The sequence below is a fragment of the Protopterus annectens genome, chromosome 2.part0 (genome assembly GCF_019279795.1).
Source record: "Protopterus annectens isolate FY-2018-M chromosome 2.part0, PAN1.0, whole genome shotgun sequence".
NCBI lineage: Eukaryota > Metazoa > Chordata > Ceratodontiformes > Protopteridae > Protopterus > Protopterus annectens.
Genome location: NC_056728.1, coordinates 326,141,162 through 326,165,806, shown reverse-complemented (window position 1 = coordinate 326,165,806; position 24,645 = coordinate 326,141,162). Strand labels below are relative to the sequence as shown.

At 41.5% G+C, this 24,645-nt stretch overlaps 1 protein-coding gene across 2 annotated transcripts in view; it reads right to left on the bottom strand.

Moving 5' to 3' along the window:
* Positions 1-2,412: 2,412 nt before the first annotated feature.
* LOC122793085 (long-chain fatty acid transport protein 6-like) overlaps positions 2,413-24,645 on the bottom strand; it is a 937,264-nt gene continuing 915,031 nt past the window's right edge. For both annotated transcript variants that reach the window (XM_044060804.1, XM_044060806.1), the window contains exon 11: positions 2,413-2,932. In XM_044060804.1, the coding sequence (XP_043916739.1) occupies positions 2,756-2,932 (177 nt within the window). In that variant the 3' untranslated portion in view covers positions 2,413-2,755. The remainder of the gene's footprint in view (positions 2,933-24,645) is intronic.

Here is a 24,645-nt window from a genome sequence, read left to right as displayed (position 1 = left end):
CACCTTTTGATTTAATTACAGCATTCAGTCTTCTTGGAAACACACCTGCCATCAATTAAAGGAACTCTGATTAACCACAAATAAAGTTCAGCTGTCCTAGCAGGATTTTCCTGACATTTACTCAGTTGTCTGCTACAGCAAAAGCCATGGTACGCAGAAAGCTTACAAAGCATCAAAGGGATCTCATCATTGAAAGGTATTAGTCAGGAGAAGGGTACAAAAAAATTTCCACAGTGTTGGATATACCATGGAACACAGTAAAGACAGTCATCAAAAAGCGGAGAAAATATGGGACAACAGTGACATTGCAAAGAACTGGACATCCCTCCAAAACTGATGAACAGACAAGATGAAAACTGGTCAGGGAGGCTGCCAACAGACCTACAGCAACACTGAAGGAGCTGCAGAAATTTCTGGCAAGTACTGGTTGTGTACTATATGTGACAACAATCTCCCATATTCTCCATATATCTGGACTATGGAGTAGAGTTGCAAGATGAAAGCCTTTTCTTACACATAAAAAAATCCAGGCCCGGCTAAAATTTGCAAAACAGTACATCACGTCTCCCAAAAGCATGTGGGAAAATGTGTTATGGTCTGATGAAACCAAGGCTGTACTTTATAGCCACAATTCCAAAAGGTACGTTTGACACAAAAACAACACTTTGCACCACCAAAAGAACACCATCCTCACGGTGAAGCATGGTGGTGGCAGTCTCATGCTTTGGTGTTGCTTTTCTTCAGGTGAAACTGGGGCTTTAGTCAAGGTGGAGGGAATTATGAACAGTTCCAAATACCAGTCACTTTTGGCCCAAAACTTTCAGGCATTTGCTAGAAAGCAGGAGATGAAGAGGAATTTCACCTTTCAACATGACAATGACCCCAAGCATACATACATACAAATCAACAAAAGAATGGCTTTACCAGGAGGAAATTAAAGGCTTGGTATCACCCGGCCAGAGCCCAGACCTAAATCCTATAGAAAATCTGTGGGGTGACCTGAAGAGGGCTGTGCACAAGAGATGCCCTCGCAATCTGACAGATTTGGAGTGCTTTTGCAAGAAAGAGTGGGCGAATATTACAAAGTCAAGATGTGCCATGCTGATAGAATCCTACCCAAGAAGACTGAATGCTGTAATTAAATCAAAAGGTGATTCAACAAAGTATTAGTTTAAGGGTGTGCACACTTATGCAACCAGCTTATTGTATGTTTTTTATATTTTTTCCCCTAACAGATTTGTTTGTTTTTCAATTGAATTGTGCAGATTATAGGTCACATTAAACGTGGGAAAATTTTTGAAATTATTTATTATGGTCTCATTTTTTATATCACAAAAACCTGGCATTTTAACAGGAGTGTGTACACTTTTTTATATCCACTGTATGTGCATGCATGTGCATATGTGTGTTGTGTGTATATGTGCATGTGTGTTGTGTGTATATGTGGATGTGTGCATGTACACTTGTGTATATGTATGTGCATGCGCGCGCGCGTGTGTGTGTGTGTGTGTGTGTGTGTGTGTGTGTCTGTGTGTTTGTGTGTGTGTGTGTGTGTGTGTGTGTGTGTGTGTGTGTGTGTGTGTGTGTGTGTGTGTGTGTGTGTGTGTGTGTATGTGTGTCTACATGTACAGAAATGACATACTGGCAATAACAACTTAGGTTTCAGTTCTTCACTGATTTCTTTCATTCTGGTACCGGCCCATAGAAATATACAGCTCATTGCCATTAGAACTACTGTATTTCATAACGCAAGGAATGAATCATACAACATGTCATTGCTATGACATAAAACATGATGACAAAACTGAGTGGACCCAATCTCTGCACATCCTATATTTAACACACTGCTAAATGGTGCATTTAAATACAGTCTTTGGCTAATAGGTTCATAGCTTGTTACTAAGCTTGCAAACACTGGGCCATTGAGAAGCTTAGCCTCATCATACAAGTTTTCATTTATTCATATAGTTATATAGTTATTTGTTTGCACTATAAATTATGCTTACTACTTATGACAAGTGAAGCAGAGGTAGAATCATTTATTTGTTGACTTTGATAATACAAGAACATTAGATTCATGCAATTTCATCCGTCTTCTTAAAAGTAGCAGACTTACTTGAATTTTACAGTGTATCCTCCTATGTACAATATAGTGCTTGGTGAGTCAGTTAACCTCAGTCTATATTGTTTGCTCCCAAACACAGGTGTTCTGCTGCAGGACCTTAACCAAGTAAACAATAAAAAATATATTGCTACACTGCACTGACTTCTTCATTCATTTAGTCATATAGTCATTCATTCCATAATTCATTCACAACTTAGCATGGAGAAGAATACTTAGAGGTCTCTGTTATTCATGCACATACCATTTGAACACTGAGCCAAAGCAACAAAACAGATATATTACACAAATACACTTTACAGTTTTTATTAAATTAGACAGTCCTAGAGTACAATGTATACAGTGAATTAAAATTTCCATTCAGTGATAATGCTCATGCCATAAGCAGAGAAAAACAAATGCAAGTCCCTTGGAATAATGAAGGAACTGCTTTTAGTTAAACTATAATAAAAAAATAATTATTCTAATCGTCTCTCATATGTGTGCATTCAGAGTAATTCATACAGCCACAAAATTAATACATAACTTACAGTATTTTATTTTTAAAATCCATGTGTTAGTTTTACATATAGATAGCACATTGCTTTTTAAAACTATGTGTCATTTTTTGACATACTGTATCTCTACGTGTTCTTATAACTTTATTTTACAAGACAGAATGCTCTCATAAATAGACTTGGTTAATGGTACATAAGATTCCTCATTGTTGTCAAGGATATAGAGAGGGTCTGAAACAATTGCAGGGTTAAAGCCATCTTTCACCATTTGTGTTTTGAGATACTTGTAAGTTGAAGTGACATTGATGTTATCCTGAAAGAAGACAGAAGCATATATAAGCACATTAACTTTAGTAAATAAATTTAGTTCCATAGCATAACCATTAAACTACTGCATGATATAAAAGCATTTTCTCTGTGTATTTTTCTCAAAAAGTGGAGTAATGCATAAAAGACAACGTATGATGCCTTATACTTTTTCATTATATGCAAAAAATCGGGTCTGTATCATACTGTCAAAGTCTGACAACTTCGAAGTGCTTAAGGTTGAACTGGAATGTTCGAAGTGTCAGAACTTCGAAGGTCAAAAAAAAAAAAAAAACATTTAAAACCCAAAACAAAAACAAAACCGCTCTATGCAGGGGGTCAAGCTCCCCCTGCACCTGCACACCCCCTGCTACTTAAATATACCAACTCCGAGATCTCACTACAGTGCAGTAAAGGGAAATCTTCCCTTCCCGTACTCTGTGGCGATCTCTGCTATATGTTTCGAAGTTCTGACACTTCGAACATTCCAGTTCGACCTTTAATGCTTCAAAGTTGTCAGACTTCGACATTATGATATAGACCCAAAAAATCCCAACAGTTATATTATTCTTATACTGATATCTGAATGCATTTTATCATGTTTTTAAATAAACACTTTAAATGAATATGAAAAGAACAGCTGAGAAATTTCCTTCTCACCCAGAAAGCAATTCAGACTGTTTTGTCAAATTGCATTGTGGCCTACAATTCTAGCAAACAATTTCCATAATATATTATATCTTAAATCAATGCATTTATTATACCACAAATTAAAACACCGAAGAAATATACACTTATAAAGTTTTGATTTCACAGTAAATATGCTTTTACAGAGAGCTACACTCCAGCACAGTGGCCCAGTGAGTAACATTGTTACGTCACAGTAAGAGGTTCACTGGTCCATTCTTGGCTGGCATGCCTTCTGAGTGAAGTTTGTATGTCCGCCCAATGTTTGCAGGAATTTTCAAAAGGTACTCTGATTTCCTTCCAAAGACATAAAGTAGGGGAATTGCTGACTCTAAACTTCCACATGTGTGTGTGTGTGTGTGTGTGTGTGTGTGTGTGTGTGTGTGTGTGTGTGTGTGTGTGTGTGTGTGTGTGTGTGTGTGTGTGTGCTACAGAAGAAAAGCCTGTCAATCCACTTCTGTTCCCTACTTTCTTGGTAAACTCTGTGGATGGTGATAGCTTCACAGCATCACTAGAGAAGTCAGGCACAACTCATAAACTATAAAAGGATGGATATTCTAGATGGTTGCATGTTGATCAGTAATAACAGTTTGAATGGTTTTGCCTAAGTATGAACTGATTTGCTGTGTTTTTTATCAAGGCATACAATGATAGATTTTATCTTTGAAAGTAAATGTAGAAAGGGTTGGATGTTATGTCTCTAAATATTCATCCTGCTTGTCTGAAAACATTCAACCTAAAAGTTTTGGCTAAATAAACAAAAATCAGTCGCAACTAATATGATGTCAACAATAAAAAGAGTACTAAATGGTAGCACTCCTAGAGAAAGAGAAATGAACAGCACTGCAACCTAGATCACCTGTGTTTAATTAGTGGCATGGGGTGAGGACAGGCTAGCAAGGAATGGGGGATGGCAGTGAGTGGTCATTGCTGTCTTTCCCACTGCGGGGGGTTGCTTTTGCTCACTGCTGTAGTAACACTTACTGGGTGCACAAGGAGTTAGTAGAGGCCTTCTAAATACATGCTACCAAGGGTGCACGGTATTCAGCAAAGAAAAAGACATATATGGAGACACACATTCTTTCTAATGGTAGGCAACACTTGTAGATCCTAAAAGAACACAACAGGATTAAGATCTCCAAGGGGTTAGGAATGGAATTTGGTTCAGTCTTGCTGACCATTCGGCTCCCTCCTACCTAACTCTTACCCCCCTGAGGCATGAATGGGCTTATGAAATCCTCCAGACAGTGAACAAACAGACTGTAGAGTTTAACTGGACTGGACATGCCTAGGTCCTGGCCAGAAAGAGGAGGAAAGGGTTGATAGGGCAAAGAAATTGAAGTCATTGGACAAGACTCAAGGGATGGTGGGATTAAAAAAGAAAAAAGAAAAAAGCTTAGAGATCAACTGCATGTAAGTGAGAAATATAGCACTGGAGGCAAGAAATGGGGAAGATCTTATTTAGATGTGTTAATCAAGCAGGGAAGATCAAGGTACTTAAAAGAAAATACCTTAATGAAGTATGCTGAGTAGTTTGACATCAGCATGGACTGAGGCAGAACTCATTAAAAATAGTTGTTCTTTACTCTCAGTGGATGAGAACACTGACAAACATAGATGTGAGACGTACCTCCCTGGACTACATGAAAAGAGACATAGAGAAGCTCTCAGATTATGTAGCCCAGGCCGGTATGACCCTGACCCTGAGCAGTATCCTACCCTCACCAAGAATGATGCCACAATACAGAGACAAAATGATCAGCTTTAATAATTGGCTTAATTACTGGTGTCATTCTAGGGGATCCAATGTCTGTCTGCCTGGGATGACATGCTTGACAAGCCACGCTGCTTCGCAAGGGACGGCTTGCACCTGTCACCCCTGGGCTTCCGGATATTGGCAAAGGCTCTTGCGACCCCCATAGTGCCTTTTTTCGGCAAGGCTCAAATGATAAACCTACCGCCCTAGAAAACAAAAATGGAGAAAAACTAAGGGTAATACTGCTCAATGCCAGAAGTCTAAACCTCAAGATGCACACCCTCGAAGCCCTCCTCAGTATGGAGAACATCGATGTCTGTGCTGTGACTGAAACCTGGTTCAAGGCTCCTGAGAGCACCCCAGCACTATCAGGTTATACCTCATATCATGCGTTCCGGCCCCAAAATCCGGACCGAACCACAAAAGGAGGGGGAGTATCCATATTCATAAAGGATACCCACACCTCCAGGTAAGTGGCAACGCACGAAGCATCGGCGACCATCCAGGTGCAATTAACCATAGGTAAAACTGCCCTACAGTTTGTAGCATGCTACAGACCACCTTCTCAAACTCAGGAAACCCACACAGCCTTCCTGAAGACACTGGAGAGTATGAATGTCTCTCCAAACACCATCATATTGGGTGACTTCAACTACCCAAACATAGACTGGGAACATTACTCAAGCCCCAACACCCTAGCCCAAAGGTTCCTGGAGTTCATAAACTCAAATGCTATGGAACAACTAGTCACCATTCCCACAAGAGGAGAAAATATACTAGACCTGATCATCACAAACATGGGGTCAAAATGCTCCACACCGCAAGTATATCCCTCATTGGTGAGATCAGACCATAAATTAATCTCATTGGAGATCCACATCCCGCCCTCACCCCCAGCAAAAAAGACCACAGTGAAGAACTTCTCAAAAGCAAACTTCACACTTCTTAAGACTGGAGTGGTATCCTTCAAGGCCCCCGAGCCAGTGGAAACCACAACCCACGCTGCTGAAACCCTTACAAATGCCTTCTACGAGCACCTCCAGGAATGTATGGATCAAGCAATCCCTAATAAAATCAAGACCCTTTCCACCAAAGGCAGGCGCCCGGTCTGGTGAACCCCAGCCATAAACAAACTCTACAACAAGAGGAGAAAGCTACTACATGACAGAGCAAAATCTTTAAAAGGGAAGGCATCTCTGATCAATACTAGCAAAAAACTACGATCACTCATAAAATCATCCAAGGCCAACTTTGAGAGAAAAATCGCTAATGACACAAAAGACAATCATAAGGCCTTCTTTAGCTATGTTAGAAACCTGGGTGGAAACTCCCAGATATGCTCAGAATTAGTCCAAAATGATAAATAAATCACTGAACCCACAGACATTGCCAACTTACTGGCAGACAGGTTCAGTGCAAATTTCTCCCTCCCTCCCCAAAGGAGAAATATCTATCCCACCAGAGTCTAGCCTCCCAAACATCTCAGATGCCCAGGTGAGAGCTGCTCTCTCTAAAGCAAAAAACACAGCATCAATGGGACCGGACGGTGTCCCCGGCTGTGTGCTACATGAACTCAATGAGGAACTAAATCCACACATAAGGCTGCTGTTTAATCTTAGCCTTACTACAGGATACATACCCAAAGAATGGCGTACGGCAACTGTGGTCCCACTCCACAAAGGCGGTGCTTCTATGGACCCTGGAAATTACCGCCCCATAAGCTTGACGAGCCTTGTCTGCAAAGCTATGGAGAGGATCATAATAGAACTCATAAATAAAGACATTGGGGACCTACAGACACTGGATCCTACCCAATTTGGCTTTGTCAAGGGCAGATCCTGCCTCTTGAACTTGGTCGACTTTTTTGAAACAGTCACTAAGGCCATTGATGAGGGTAAGGCAGTTCACACGGCCTACCTTGACCTAGCAAAAGCATTTGACACAATACCCCACTCGGGCATCATAGAAAAGCTCACCAGCTTAGATGTAAACCCATATGTCACAAGATGGGTTGTAAACTGGCTCAAGGACAGAACACACAGGGTTAGAGTTGCTGGTGCCATGTCAGACTCTAAGCCGGTCACGAGCGGTGTCCCACAGGGCTCAGTCCTGGGCCCCCTCTTGTTCAGCATTTATTTTTCTGAAGTGCAGGCAAACATAGGGGGATTGTGGCTGACAAAATTTGCAGATGACTGCAAACTGGGCACCATAATTGACACTCCATCAGACACAGACATCCTCCAGAGAGGTCTCATAGAAATGGATAACTGGTGCCAGAGCCATGGCCTTAAGCTAAATGCCAAAAATGTATAGTCATACCCTTTGGGAAAAACAAGGTAACCCCTAATTACCACATAGGTGGTAATCCATTAAACACGGAAGAAGTTATCAGGGACCTGGGGACCCAAGTTGACAGTAACCTCTCTTTGACACTCACATTGCCAAAGTGGTTAGGAAGACCTTCTACATTGCCCACCTGATCATGAAGGGATTCACATCCAGATCAGGAGAGGTCATTGTACCCCTGTACTCTTCACTTATCAGACCAATGATTGAGTACAATGCCCCATTCGGAATGTACCTTACCTGACACCTGCAGCAGTTGGAAAGACCCCAAAAGTTCCTCACCAAAAGGATAAAGGGGCTCAAACATATGTCATCGATGCCCGACTGAAGAAACTCCAGCTCTATTCAGTCGCATACCGTCTGCTCAGAGGTGATCTGTGCCTGACATACAAGGCCATGTCCAACCCGGAATTAATGGACATGCTCCACCTCAAAAATCCAAATCCACCAGAGCCACGAGAGCAAGAGACATAAACCTCAACACGGATATAAATAGGACGTGCTGGAGGGACAGATTCATCACCCAGAGACTCCCTACACTATGGAACAGAATCCCAGTCCATGTGAGGCAGAGCCCCTCACTGACTCTGTTCAAGAGAAATCTTGACGAGTGGATGGGAGATCGTAGGTTTACCCCGGGAATCATCTCTGTGTCACTGCTGGACAGAGGCACAGCAAACTAATGGGTATAGTATTCTCATCCTAAGGGGTGGTGAAAGCCACACACACTCTGGCTAGGCTTATAAATGCCCTAGGGCAGATAGCCTAGTATGAACCTATGAACCTATGAACCTATGAGACATAAACTTAATGCAGTGAAGTAGGTGTTAGTTTGCCAATGGAGGGAAGGATAACACATTCACTTGTAAATGGATATCAGTCTGCAAATGGAGAAAAGGATTCATAGGATTTATAGGAGTTTCAAGGCAGTTTAGTCATGCAAACATCAAAGCCTTGTTAATACATACTTTCAGGCTGTAACCCACTTATCAAAGATGTCTAGGTCACTTAGTCCTGGGGTGAATTTTAGGGTACCCATCCAGTCATCCAGGTTCTGTTTGAAGGATGATAAACTACTGCACTGCTTAACCTGCAGTGGCAGTTTAAAGAATTTATCTCTCCATCATGTGAGCTCTAATTCTAGTGTGAAAATGCATGCAATGAAGGACAAAAGAGACTATAATGGCACAGTAGGTGAGGCACAGAGCACCCAACAAGTATCTGTTAGATACTCAGTGAAGGGATACAGCTTCTATCTTCTCTTGGTAATTTAGCATCTTTAAGCTTGAAAATGGCTTAGTTAGAAACCTCTGGGACTTCTTTAGTAATTTGATATGTCAAGTGAGAGACATCCTGAAGGGGACAGTGTATCAATAATTGGTCGAATCAGTGTTCAGTATAAGGGAAGAATGACATCTTTAGATTTAGATGACACATTCTTAATTACTAGTTGTGCTAAACAGAAGGATTTTCTGAGTACAGATGCCACACAATGACTGAAGGAGTAAGAAACAGATGCTTGGTGGCAGAGCCATGGGCTCAAACTCAATGACAAGAAATGTATATTTATCCCCTTTGGGAAAAAACATGTACCCGTGAATTACCACATAGTACACTAAACATCGAAAGTGTGATAAAAGACTTAGGGACACAGATGGACAGTGGTCTTACCTTCGATAACCACAACAGTCAGGAAATCCTTCTATGTGGCACACCTCATCACTAAGGGCTTTTCATTCAGAAAAAAGGAGTTCATTGTCCCACTGTACTCATCCTTCATTAGACCCATTATAGAATACAATGCCCCATTTGGTATGTACCTCTCAAGACATCTGCAATAACTGGAAAGGCTGCAGAAATATCTCACTAAAAGAATCACAGGTCTAAAGCAGATGCCCTATGCTGACCATCTAAAAAAACACCAGCTATACTCTGTCGCATATCGTCTACTCAGAGGCGATCTCTGCTTAACATACAAGGCCATGTCAAACCCAGTGCTGTTGGACATGCTACACTTAAAGAAATCCCAATCCCTCAGAGACACATGCTCCAGGGATCTAAACCTTGTTATCACAATGAACAAAATATGCTGGAGGGATAGGTTCCTGACCCAGTGTCTCCCCAGAGTCTGGAACAGGCTGCCCATGCATGTCAAGCAGAACGCCTCTTTGGCCATCTTCAAATGGAATCTTGATGACTGGATGGTAGATAGGAAATTCACCCCGGGGATCACATCAGTCACCCTGCTAGACTGGGGTCCAGGGAAGTAAATACTGTGGGAATTAATAGCCAGGGATTTATTATGGCTAGGCTTGTACAGGCCCTAGGGCCGATAGCCTAGTACCAACCTATGAATCTATGAACCTAAATGTTAACTCAGGCACTTAGGTCTCTGACTATATCTTCATTAAGTACTGGAGTATTGTTTATACTATACTATATGTTGAGAGAAAGAGTTGTTTGCCAATCAAAATGATTCTACACTTTTTTAAATATAATTTGAGCTTATTTTCAGTACACCTTTTACTGTGTTAAGTTCTTTCTGAAGGACACAGTTGTTGGGGGGGGGGGATCTTGACAATAACATCAAGTCTGCAGTCATCTGAAAACTTAGTTAATAACATATCCTAGTTCTTATTTTTGATATCAGAGAAGTAAATGGTAAAAAGGAAACTTTCACTACAGAACCCTTGAAGACTCTTTTGGCTACCTTCACATTTTCAGGTAAGGCACCTCTCACATGAGGCATGTGGGTTCTCTCTTTCCCCAGTTTGTTATTCATCTAGGTGAGGCCACCCTTTCACAGTGATATCACCACTACAGTGCATGATAATTTGAGAACAAATCCTTTGGCTAAACATAGGTTAAACAGTTTGAGATGAGGTATGTTGAGGTCATTGTTGTCACTACGTATTAAACATCCAACTATGTTTCTCATGGTGCAAGTAATTTTGTTTTTGACAGCACTTTCAGAATATGTTCCTTGGTAATAACAGGGAGTACGATGGATTTTGGGAACACTGGAGGTATTACAGCTGCTTACAGAGTAAAGTTTGCATTAAATATGTTTGCTAGTATATTGGTGATGTCTATTGGGTCAGAGTGGGTGGTCTTGTTTAGACAAGATCTGAACATTGTTATGTACTTGTTAAGACTGGTAGAGATAAGTGAAGGCTGCCAGCCTAGTCAAACAGAATTTGGTACATAATTCTATCATTTGTAAATACTGTGAAATGTTGAACTTAAAACAATGTGTCAACATTCCCATCTGCTGTAAAGACAGCTAAGTCAAGCATTTCTTGTTGGTCCTTTGAAATTAAAATTATTTCACGACTGCCTTTGATGTTTACAAGTTGGCTCCAGTCCGGCTAGATGAAGGCTTCCTGCCTATTGTTTTAAGGCTAAAGTTAATGACCGGAATTTACATATGAAATGTCCTTTATTGCTCTAAGTGTAAAAGAATGTAAATGCAGTTTCTGTCAGCCTGGGAACACCAGGAAAGTGTAAAAGATGATGTAATGTTTTAGCAGAACTGCAGTTTCAATTTAAACAGTGAGAACCAGATATTATTAAGCATTTTTGTCTGATTATCCAACTCAGCACTTCTTTATGCTCTCTTTATGTAAGTAGTATGCTAGAACTGTGTTTTCTCCTAGAAGTAGCTAGAAATTAGAAAGTTTACACCAAGTGTTTTTCTGTGGTGGCAGAAATGTACTACTGATTTATTTTAAGTATTTCTGTGTGATCTCTGAACTCTTTTGACTAGCACTGTGTAGCAGAAAGTATTGTCTTGTGGTTTTAATTCTTTATTATTAAATATTTTAAAACCTTTTAACTGTGGCTGGTTTGTGTAGAGATAAGTTAAGTTCTAGAGTATATTGCATATTTCTAGAGTTTATTGTCCAAGTCACTCCAAATAAGCTTGGACTGTTAAGTCACACTTACCAATTGGATAACAATATTGCACAGTAATAACTGGACACCCTTTTAAGGGCCTTTGAGTAGCTGTTAATTATTAGCTGTGTGGTGGCAGGGTACTACCATATAGTCTGGGTAAAAGGGGCACAGCTGGAGAACCAACCTGTGCCAGCCTTCCTCAGAAGTGTCTGTGTGGTTGTATAAACTCTTATCTCAAAGTGTGTGTGTGTGTGTGTGTGTGTGTGTGTGTGTGTGTGTGTGTCAGCTACTTGGGCAAGGACATGAAGCACTGGTTGGACAGAGAGGGTGCTACAGAGTTTAGCTTTCCCAGCTAGGCTGAGATCTAGACCCAATATCTTTGCCATTGGGAGTCTTATTGGGGACCTGGGGAGCAAGGGAGCAACCAGTCCTGGACTGACTGTGATCTCTGTGTGCACTTAGGGGAAATTGCACTTTACTGTGTGTATTTGTTATCCTTTCCTCATATATGAGATGCCCTCTCTAGTGTTAGTGGTGAGGATTGAGGCTCCTTGATTGCTGGGACAGGCCACAGGTGTCACATATTAATTGGTGGCAGTGGTGGGATATCCTCATATTAATTAGTTTCAGTGGTTGGGATATCTACATCATATATTAATTAGATGGCAAATACTAATTGGCTTGTAGTGGTGTGGGTAGAGTGAATCCTGTAGCTTCTATACAGTGAGCTTTGAAGGTGTTTTGTACTCTAAAACAGCCATGCAGTGACTACTCAGAGTTAAGATCATAATTGTTTTATTTCTTTAGTTAGCTTAGTTAGTCAGGGTGAGCAGGCAGCACGTCAGTACTGAAGTATGGAAAACTGACAAGGAGCCAGCTGGTGGAGATGTGGACTGTTGCATGGAAACCTGACTAAGGCAGACCTGATCACAGCCTTGGTTACAGCTGCATCAGAAAACAGCGACCAGGAGGACAATCAGACTGGCAGTGGAAATATAATTCCCTCTCAGAATGGACAGCTCAACCTTTCTGCAGTGGACTTAAAAATCCTGCTGGAGCTAAAGAGACTTGAGTTGGAGGCCAGGCATGTGGAATTAGAAGCAGCTGAGAGACTGAGGCATCTACAGACTGATAATGAAGAGAAAATGTTACGTCTGCAAGCTGAGGAACAAGAAAAGCAGAGGCAAAATGAGAAGGAGATGCTGACGCTTCATCAGAGTCATGGAGGTAATGGGGAAGGGAGTGACTGGACCCCAGAAGCAAAAAAGGTCAGTAAATTTCTTCTGCAGTTTAAAGAGGGGGATAATTTTGATAGTTTCATTCATATGTTTGAGAGGGTATGTAAACATTATGAAGCTGACCAAGGGCTCTGGGTATGGTTCCCGACCACCTTACTCCATGGTAAAGCTGTAACTGCATTAGCTAAAATGTCTGACATTGCATGTTTTGATTATACTGCTGTAAAGAAATGTCTTTTAGAACTGTTTAAGCTAACACCTGAAATGTATAGGAAAAAGTTTTGTGAGCATAGACGCAAGGCAGATGAAAGTGTGGGTGAATATGTTGCTGAATTGGGCACTTATTTCCATAGGTCGGTGAGTGGATGTCAGGTCACCACTTTTGAAGGGCTGGCAGACATTTTGGTGAGGGAACAAACCCTTAGCACTTTGCCTGAGGATCTGGTTAGTTAATACACAATGTGCTACTTCTGATGAGTTGGGAAAGAAGGGAGACTTATACCTGGCAAGAGGGCAGCCCTACACAGGAAGGGGACCCCCAGTACTGCTCATGGGTCTAAAGGAACCCATGGTGGGCAGCACAGACTGCCCCAACAGAATCTGCCAGTAGCAGGGGAAGCCACTAGTCCAGGTACACGTCCAGGAGCTAGGGTTAAATGTTTTGAATGCAATCAGTGGGGCCATGTGGCATAAAGGTGTCCATAAAGGCAAGGTGGAGAACCAAATGTGAGGGAGCCAGTAAGTGGGAAAGACAAAATGCCAATAGTAGGTTGTCTTGAGACAACAGGGGTATGGAACTACCATCCTGCAGATGTCCTGATAGGGAAGGATTTGGATGAGACAGTACCATGTACTTATGCAGTTACACGTGGTCAGGCTAGGAGACAAGCATGTGGGTCTGGTAGCCTGGGGAGACCCAGACAGACTGCATACTTGCAGCCAGGACTGGTGAGGTGGTTACTTCAGGGAGTGAGCTATGCTGTAGCAGTGAGACTGAAGGTAAGCCACAGCTGCTTGTGGGTACTGATGGTCCCTTAGACAAAGTAACTGCAAAGGTAGAGGTGAGTAGTGGTACCCAGGCTGACAGTGAGACACTACTGTCAGAGGATGCCAGGCTTCCTGTGGAAGGGGAGCTGGGATGGGTTACAAGGAGAGAGTTGAGACAGGCTCAGCTCTCAGACCCTACACTGAAAGGCCTGAGGCAGGTAGCTATGGAGGCACCTGATTCTCAAGGAAAGTGGGAATCTGTATACTGGAACAAAGGGTTACTATACAAAGAGTGGACCCGCGAGGGAGGGCTAGAAGGTGAGAGAGTACAGCAATTGGTAGTGCCTAGAGCCTACCATTTAGCACTTCTAGTCATAGCCCATGACATTCCCTTTGCAGGTCATATGGGCATAATACTTACATAGAGGCATATTATGCAGAATTTCTATTGGCCTGGAATTTACAGAGATGTAACAGGGTACTGCAGGACCTGTGAGCAGTGCCAAAAGGTAGGCAAGGCAGGAGACAAGGTGAGAGCACCTTTGATGCCTTTGCCTGTGATTGGGGAGCCATTACAGAGGGTAGCTATGGATATTGTGGGTCCTCTGAGTATCCCAAGTTCCACAAGGAAAAAGTATATCCTAGTGGCAGTGGATTATGCTACATGATACCCTGAGGTAGTGGCTTTGTCCTCCATTGAGGCAAAGAAGGTGGCAAATGCTTTGTTATAGATTTGCAGCAAGACCACCCCCTACCATCCCCAGACTAATGGTCTTGTTGAGAGGTTAAACTCTACAGTCAAGTCCATGCTACAGGCATTTGCAGATCAGTTTAAGAGGGAGTGGGACAAATATTTGCCCATCTGTTGTTTGCTTACAGAGAGGTTTCCCAGGAATCCACAGGTTTTTCACCCTTTGATTTGCTGTATGGGCATAGGGTGAGGGGACCTCTAGATTTAATTTGAGATGAATACGAAAGTGAGTGCTAGTCTCACAAGGAGTCTGTTGTGGCATATGTCCTAAACCTCAGGACAAGGCTCAGGGAATGCATGGGCTTGGCCCAGGAAAACCTGGCAGAAACCCAACAACAGAAAAAGGTGTGGTATGACAGGAATGTTCGAACTAGAGAGTATGCTGTGGGGCAGCAGGTAATGGTTCTCACTGCTGTCAGACACAACAAGCTGCAAGCAGCTTGGGAGGGACCCTACACGGTGGTAAGAAAGGTAAGTGATGTTAACTACATGGTGGAACTGCTAGGCAGATGGCAGGGGCACAAATTCTACCATATTAACATGATGAAACCTTACCATGTTAGAGAAGCCCTTGTGCTGAGCATTTGCAGTGGATTGGAAGAGGAGTCTGAAGGAGATCTGGGGACTGATCTCCTCAGTAAGGCTCGGACTGACACCTCAGTGGAAGGGGTAGCAATGTCCCAGCAGCTATCTTCTACCCAGGTTCGAGAAATCCGAGCAGTGTTGCAGGAATTTGGAGACATGTTCACTGGGAAACTAGGGTGCACCCACCTAGTGCAGCACCAGGTGGAAACAGGACCCCAAAGGCCTATTAGGCAGGCCCCTTATAGGGTGCCTGAGAGAGTCAGACAGACCCTGAGGGAAGAGGTACAGGAGATGTTGGAACTAGGGGTGATTCAAGAGTTCAACAGTCCCTGGGCCTCCCCAGTAGTGCTGGTGCCAAAGAAGGATGGCCGCACTAGGTTCTGTGTGGACTGCAGGAAATTAAATAGTCACACAGAGTCGGATGCTTACCCCATGCCTAGGACAGTGGAGGCCTTAGAGCAGCCGGGTAGGGCTAAGTATCTTACAACCATTGATCTTACCAAGTGTTACTGGCAGATGCCCTTGAATCCCAGTGCTAGAGAGAAGTCAGCCTTTGTGACTCCTTTTGGCTTGTATGAGTTCACAAAGATGCCCTTTGGGATGAAGAATGCCCAAGTGACTTTCTAGAGGCTGGCAGATTGTATCTTGGCAGGAGCAGGAAGGTTGGTCCTTGCTTACATAGATGATATTGCCATCTACAGCCATTCCTGGCCAAAGCACCTTCAGCACATCAGGGAGGTGCTGGGCAGACTACAGAGGGCAGGGTTGACCATTAAGCTGAGCAAATGTCAGGTGAGTATGGCGGAGGTCTCCTACCTAGTACCTAGAGTGGGGAGTGGTAAGATAAGACCAGAACCTGCCAAAGTGGAAGCTATTCAGGCATGGCCTGCACCTGTTACTAAAAAGCAGGTGACAGCATTTTTATGGACAGCAGCGTACTACAGAAAGTTCATCCCCAATTATAGTACCATAGCTGCTCCCTTCACAGACCTGACAAGGAAGAACAGGACAGATAAGGTAGTGTGGACCCCAGCATGTGAGCAGGCATTCCAGAAGCTTAAATAAGCTTTGGGACGACCCCCTGTGTTAGCCAGTCCAGATTACAGCAAAGAATTTGTTGTGCAGGTGGATGCTTTGAACCATGGGGTGGGGGCTCTACTTAGTCGGGGAAAGAGCACTCAGTGGTTTATCTCAGTCGTAGGCTCCAACCCAGGGAGGAATGCTATGCAGCTGTAGAAAAGGAATGTCTAGCCATAGTGTGGGCATTGCAGAAACATCAGCCTTACCTATATTGAAGAAAATTCACTGTTATGATAGATCACAACCCTCTAACATGGTTAGACAGAGCCAGTCAGCAAAATGCCAAGTTGCTAAGATGGAGCCTGGGTTTGCAAGCATATGATATGTCAGTTCGGCACTGCAGTGGGAGTAGCAATGCCAATGCAGATGGGCTCTCAAGACAGGGAATGAGGTAGGTATACTCAGATAGATCTAACCATCTCAAGTGGCATTTCTCAAAGGTCACTTGAAAAACTAGCTTGAGTTTTCCAGGGGGGGGGGGGATGTGAAGACTGGTAGAGATGGGTGAAGGCTGCCTGGACCCTATATCTGTGCCAGTGGGGAGTCTTATTGGGGACCTGAGGAGCAAGGGAGCAACCAGCCCTGGACTGACTGTGATCTCTGTGTGCTCTTAGGGGAAATTGCACTTTACTGTGTGTATTTGTTATCCTTTCCTCATATATGAGATGCCCTCTCTGGTGTTAGTGGTGAGGATTGAGGCTCCTTGATTGCTGGGCCAGGGCATGGGTGTCTCAGTACTGTTTCTTAGTTTCCTAGCAAAGTTAAAGAAGGATGTGTAGATATCCTTAGCTTCAAAAGCTAAGATAACCTAAGTTCATTGTTTGCTTAACTAGTCCTAAATAAGTTTATTTGCAAAATTCAGTATGGCCAGAAATTCAAATATAAGTCATGTAATTTCTGTGTTGTTTACTTATTTATTTATTTTTTTGAGCAAGCAGGCGGATGACCTCATCTAATGGACTCTTTTCAGCAACAGTCAGGCAGACAGATTGCAGATGTACAAATCTTGCCTTAAAACACTACAGCTTTAACTGATATGCAGTAAAATATTAACGTACCTGCATATATGAGATATAAAAACATAATAACATAGACACACACACACACACACACACACACACACACACACACACACACACACACACACACACACACACACACACATATACACACATGTGTGTGTGGCCATAAAGGTTATATTTATTCAGTAAGGTTTACATTAGACAAAGGACTAAATAAGTCAGAAAGCATGCCATCTTAACCCTCCCCTGAAAATAGGCTATGCCTAGTAAGTCTAATCCAGTCAATAAATATAAATAAATAAATGTTAGCAACATACCAAGATAAATATAAAATCCAAACCTGTCATCAGACCTCTGATGCTACCGGAAACTGCTATGAGAAAAAGATAGTGTACTGTATTTGGCATTTTGGATAAAACATTACATCAAACCTGAACAATGCTACATAGCAGATCAGTACAATAGAGAACAGATTGAAGCACTCTGTGAATGTGCCATGTTCTTTGAGCACAAATGATGGCGAGGAATGACAATAGCAGTGGTATGCTCCATTAAGAGAACTAAGCCGTATGAGAGATGTGTGCCATAAGATGCTGGCTTTCAATAAGTCTGTAATGAAGTGTGATGATGTCACAAATTCTGAATTAATGCATCTTCATTAGTCATCCTTGTAAATCTGTAGTAAATATTTTAACTTACAGATGTCATAGATGTTTCAATTAACGTTGGGGTTGTCTCTATTACATTTCCTTTGGTCTGACATCAGAGGCTGCATTATTGTTTTTTCTATGAAGTAAACTGCTTGCATGTTTTCCCTCATTTATATTCAATGAGAACGGTTTTAAACGCAAAAAAAAACTTTATGGAAAATGGCTAAACAGTTCACTTTTACATTGTTCTTTGTACATTAACAAAAAATAACTTTATCTATTAAAATAATAGACGTTGCACTCACTTTTCTTATTTTATTTTTATGCTATTGGATCACCAGAGTGTTGTTTTCTGTATCATCTCTTTGATGTTTGGCTTGAGATGACGTCTCCATAACCACCAACAGCTTTAAATCTGCATGGAAGCTTCTGCAAAACTGGTAGCTGTGGATTTAGTACTGTGAGCTATATCTCAATTTGAGTGGACTTGCTGATAAACCAGAAAGATCTGTCCTTTTGTCATGACTTACCTCCCTACAGATGTTACTAGGGCACATACATTTTCAGGTAAGGGACCTAGACTATAGATAAAGAATACACCTTATATAATAACAATGGATATTTCTAAAATAGCAAGTCAACAATGCAAAAAAATGATTTGGCAGTAAAAGAATGAAATAGCATTTTTGAAGGGGGAACCTGTCTGCACCCGCCCATTTATAAATATAGTAACTCTGAGACTGAACAAGATTATACATAAAGCAAAACTTCCTTCCTTCACAATTTTTCAGTCTCATTGAATTCAGTAGGCGGCCTCTGACAAAATATGGGAGGTGATTAAAAATTATACATTATTCTCATTTTGCCTTACTGTGGTGTGATACTCACTGTGCACCCCACAGATCAGCACTCTGTAGCCTACTTTCACTACGCTGAAATGCACATCTGTAATTGCTCTGTCTTCAGAGTTTCATTCTTTTGTACTCTTTAGTAATATTGAAACCTTGTACATTTCTCTCACCCATATAATTGAAAGCATGTTTGTCCTGCTGATACTGTCACCCATCTGCTTGATTCATTTATTTATTTATTTATTTATATTTGTTGACCGGGAGTGTCCGACTGGACGTAGGTCCATTTTCAGCGGAGGCCCGGGGAGAAAAGCTCCACAGTTAAAATAAACAGACAGTAGTTACATTGGATTACATAGCGATTAACAATTTACATAGCAATTACTTACAACATATTTACAGATGAAGAACATAGTACATTAGTAGACAACTAGAATCTTTACCTGTAAAGTACATAACAGGCATTAACAAATGTTACAATAAGAAGTTCCTGCTGTATAATAAGTACTAGGCTTATGAGCATCTCAGCTTGCTATAATCAAGGTAGTTATTGGAGTGGAAAGAAAGGTAGTAGTTGGATGGGGTGGGTGATATTAGAGTGGGAGTTGCAAGGGCATAGCCAGCATGTTTTTAGGTGCGCTTTTAGTAAAGTTTTGAAGTGGGTGCATGATGGTATGGAGGTAATTGTGGGTGGGAGGGAGTTCCATAATTTGGCTATGGCACAAGAGAATAGTGCTTCACCAGCAGAGTTATTGGCTTTAGTGATCTGCAAGTGATTTTTGTTGCTGGATCTTAGTGGTCTGGTGGTGCGATAGGGTTGGAGTAGATTCTGGAGGGATGGGACATTTAGTGGATGGTTTACTAGTTTGTGGGCGAGTGAGAGTTGATACCATTGAAGGAGGTGAGGGAGTTCAAGCCAGCCCAGTTCAGCAAGTGAGCGACAGTGGTGACTACGGTAGGATGCCCCTGTGGCAAATTTGGCGATTTTGTTGTAGCAGGTCTCTAGCTTGTTTAGATCGCATTGCCTTAGGTTGGTATATATATTGTCGAGGCATAAAGTAGGGTGAAGATAAGGTGGGAATTTGCTATTGAAATCTTTGCTGCTTTGGTGAGAAGTTGCTTATTTCTGTATAATGCTCCTAGGTTTTTGTGGACTTTTTTTATGGTCGTGGATATGTGAATGTCAAATTTTAGTTTATTGTCTAGTTCCACTCCTAGCAATTTGGTGTGTTCAGTAGGGTATATAGTGGTGTTGTCTTTTGCTGCAATGTTAAAGTGAGAGTTGTTTTGAGTATGTTTGGTGGGTTGGAAGATGAGTAGTTTAGTTTTGTTTGGGTTGAGTATTAACTGGGCATCGGATAACCAAGTTTCAACAGAGGAAAAGGCTTCCTGTGTGACTTTTTGCAGTTTGGGTAGGGACTGGGCTGAGCAGATGATGGTTGAGTCATCTGCATATTGTATGATTGTGCCATGTTTGGTGGCAGAGGCTAGATTATTGGTGAAAACAGAGAAGAGTAGGGGTCCAAGGATGGATCCTTGGGGAACCCCTATGGAGACAGGTAGTTGGGGATCATGTGGTTCATGCATCCTGCAAGCAGATATCTGTCCCTGTTTCTTTCAGCTATTGTATTATTATACATTTAACTATTTAACTGCTAACATGAAGCATAATATTCCATTTGTTAATTTCCACATCAGACATTAAAAGGAATGTGGTGACAATGTCAATTTTGTGCATATATTGCTTTTTGCTTTGTGTAAAGCAGCCTGCCACTCAATGCATCTTCATTTTGTTCATAATCTTCATGCATATAAATATCCTAACTTTCTGTTTATGAATGCTGTACAACCACAATTTGTTTGCGCAGTTCATGCAAACCACTTCTGCAGAACTGACCTGCACTTTACTCATATGTTCCACTGTTTGCTTGCTGTCTTCAGCATCTGCTTCCTCCAGAACAGTTTCAACATTGTTCAACCCTTGTTTTTTTTTCATTTTCCTTATAAGCTTCAGTTTGATTTTACAGTTTATGTCATCTCTTAATTCCATATAATGTTTAGAATCACTTTTCAGGGAAGCAGAGGCAGACATCAAATCCAATGGCAACATACCTGGTAATCTGGTAAATGTAACATGCAATTTATGTCTCCAGGCTACAACCCACATACTCTCAATAAGTTCCCAAAGTACCCTGTAATCACATGCTAGTACATTCAAACCAATGACTTTATTTCAGATCTTAATCTCTGCAGTGGTGTGGTCTAACAAAACTCCCAATAATCCTCAGAATCATTCACCAGGAAACCAGGAGCAGACACCATACCTAACAGCAGCATATCTGGTAGTCTGGTTATCCATTATTTTCTTATGCATAAGCCATTAATTGAGGAAGTGATTTTTGTGGGTTGAATATATAATCTCTGTATATGCAGTGTGTTTTATCCTTTTCTTTCCTTTCAGCATGAATATGTTAGAGTTTCTGTTATCTGTTATGTTGCCTGTCTGACTGATACTGACAGGGCCTGAAAGTGTGATGATGTCCATAGGATTTATACAAATAATACCTGTTTTCTGAAAGCAATAAACATATTTATCATACCTCTTTATTAGGATTTATATATATATATATATATATATATATATATATATATATATATATATATATAATTATCTATCTAGCCATCTACAGGAAAGTGGTGAAATGGGTTGCAAGCAAGAATAAAACATGAACAGATATGCAAAAATGTATTTGAATTTGGACTGTCATCTCCAGAGAGATGACTGACCACAACACAATCTGTTGTATAGAGAATTGGACCGAATGAAGTGTGTCACAAAGGTACGTGTGGAAAATAGAGACCTATATATGAGACAACTGTTTTGTGGGCCAGGTGCCCGTTTTTTTTTTTTTTTTGAGAGAGTGAGGAATGTTAGAGAAGGGATGTAGGAAGATCTGGGTGGGGTAAATTGGGCAGGTGAGGAAGCAATTGAGACAGACAAAACAAGCAAGACAAGAGACAGGGATGGTAAAGGGCACTAGAAGTGGGTGAACACCATGGCTGAGGTGAGGGAGGGGACATCGCAAATCCATCACTGTCACCTCACTACAACAATGGCTGTAGTGCCTGATGTCAGTGTCTCCTTGTGTTATTTAATACAGTGATGGAGAGCAGTGTTTATGTGGCATAGGTATGCACCGACCTTAGCACTTCATAGTGGGTGATAAATGCACCACCTCTGCCAGTACTCCCAGAGGGAACCACTGGCCTTTCCTGTAAGACAGCAGAGGGGGTGCGACCAGGCTGTGCAGCAGATATGCTGGGCAGCAGTGCTGTAGCTGGTGGAGTGGGGGGGGGGCAGGAGGATCCTGTGGGACAGGCCTACCCCACTGTGCTGAGGGAAAAAAGAAAAATAAATTAAACAAAAAAATAGGATTGGGGTGAGAGAAAAAAGGAGAATGTTAGTAACTTCATATGTGACATACAAAGCATTGATAGAATTGTTTGACTGTATTCTGTTACCTTTGCTTTTACAGCTACAAACTCTTAATAAATACAGTGTTTCCTGTTAAGACTACCCAGCTCCTTAAAGATGCACAGTATACTACAGATTAAAACAAGCAATCCTTGATTTGTGCATATAGTATACATATGCGTGTTCCAGTTATATTGAGTACAGTTTACAGCAGGCAAGTGGTGTCACTGCTTTAGAGCTCTGATGTTACAGTGCAATATCAATGAAAACATAACAGTATTGTATATTTGGGAAGTGTGATTTTGAATGCACAGCCTATGCCTACTCTGTAATACTGAACTCTTGATTAGCCTCCAGAGTAATACATACATTCTTTCCCTTTACAGTTGAGAAATGAATGCTCAATTTGCTACAGCTGTATAATTAACCAATACATGCATTGTAACTTTTAATACTAAAATAAGCCTACTGTTCAGATGCATACATACCACATGCTTCTTGCATCCATTCCAATCTAGCAGCATGGGTTCGCAAATTCAGTTCTCAGTGTGTGACAGCTGTGGAAAAAACAGAACAGGACAGAACACCATTAACCATACCAATCCTGATCATATTCATCTTTTACTCTTACAAGTAGTCTTTGTAAGTGATACTTACACATCTGTGGGGTGCCTCCGTCTTACATTCCTTGATCCAACAGTCAAGGGTATCCCTCTTCCTCATACTGAGGTCTCTGTAGTGATTCCTACATTGTTCACCAGTATGTGGGATACCAGAAGCACTGATTAAAGCCTTGGCCAGACTATTCCATGTCTCTGCCTTGTAATCCAAGCCACAACAGTCCCTCTTCAAAAGCTTGGGCCCATGTTCATTCACTAGGAGTCCAACAAACACTTTGTACTCCTGGACAGCCCATCTTTAAGCACATAATCTCAAAATCTCTCCAGGAATGCCTGCCATGTGTACCACAAATCAAGACCAGTGTTGATTAATGTTTTCCCACCAATAGCAGGCATTGCACTTACTAGGAATGCACACTTTCTAATTTTGTAACATTTGCAAGTGTTACACATCATTTACCATTGCATAAACATGTTGCGTGAGAGTGCGTACTGCCGGGAAATGTGTTTGCGCGATGGCCAATAGTATTAATTGAATGCATCTGGTGTATGTTTTTGGCTGTCTGGGTCCTGTTTGCTACCGGGGTTGCCCATTCATCTATTTTGTGCACTGCTGCTCTACGCGTAAATACAGATATGTATAGCCAAAGCTGTTTGTGCTAAGTGGCGCATTGTGCAAACAGTGTCCCCCCCAAAAAAAAAACAAAATAAAAGAAGTATGAAATGGAGAATTACTTGAAATGTGAAAAACTAATCTATGACATACACAGTAGAAAATGTTAGTACACATGAGTTATGACTACATTGGTCTGGATCACAACTCTCACTGCAATGAACCATCAGAAAAAAAGAGGGGGACTTATCCATCTTTGCCTCAAAAACAGCATTACAGCAAATACTTGACATAATTCCTCACACAACCAAGTACAAATTAATGTACACTGATATCAAGGCATGACCTGTTATTTGTAAATGTATTATATTTAACATATTTGGATGTAGTGCACTTAGTGATCCCGCAACCTGTTATGATTATTCCTTCCAAATATACAGCTGTATCCTACCATTCTGTGTTCCTTGGTCATTCATCAGTTATCTGACCAGTACTCAGAGACATGCACTGTGTAAGCCACTCTACATCATTTACCTTAAAATGTGTGAGGATATTAACTGGGAACACTATGATATGCAGTTGCCATCAAATGAAGGGCAGGTTAGATGGCACAAACAAGCATAGACTGCTGTTTTGGGGGTGGGGAGAAAAGCTGGTTCCTGTCATGGCACATTCAAGGGTATAATGTTCTTCCAAGGGGGTGGACCCATGCTGAGCTACTGTTATGGCACAAACAAGGATATTTTTCTCTTGTTACTCTGTTTGTTTTGCATCCTGCCTGTTTGATCTTGTGAGGGTGGTGAAGCCTGAAACTGCTATGTGTTTCAATACCTTCTAACAACTCTCTGTTATGATTTCCCATTATAAACATATGGTGCTAAACTGAGGGCATGCAGGGATCATCAGTAGTTTATGGAGGTATTAATATGTGAATCTTTGAGGCCTGATGCCTACTATGTGCTAATAGACACACACACGTCAAATAACTCTCTGCTGTCACGTTACATTAATTTCTGAACAAATCTCCCACCTTATAGTTGCTTACTATACCAAGTGATGAAATACAAGGACATGTCATAATATTATTATTATACAATACAGTACATATTTAGGATGTGCCCTGTAAGTGCAGCAGTTACTACAGTGTTAGTTCAAGGCTGAC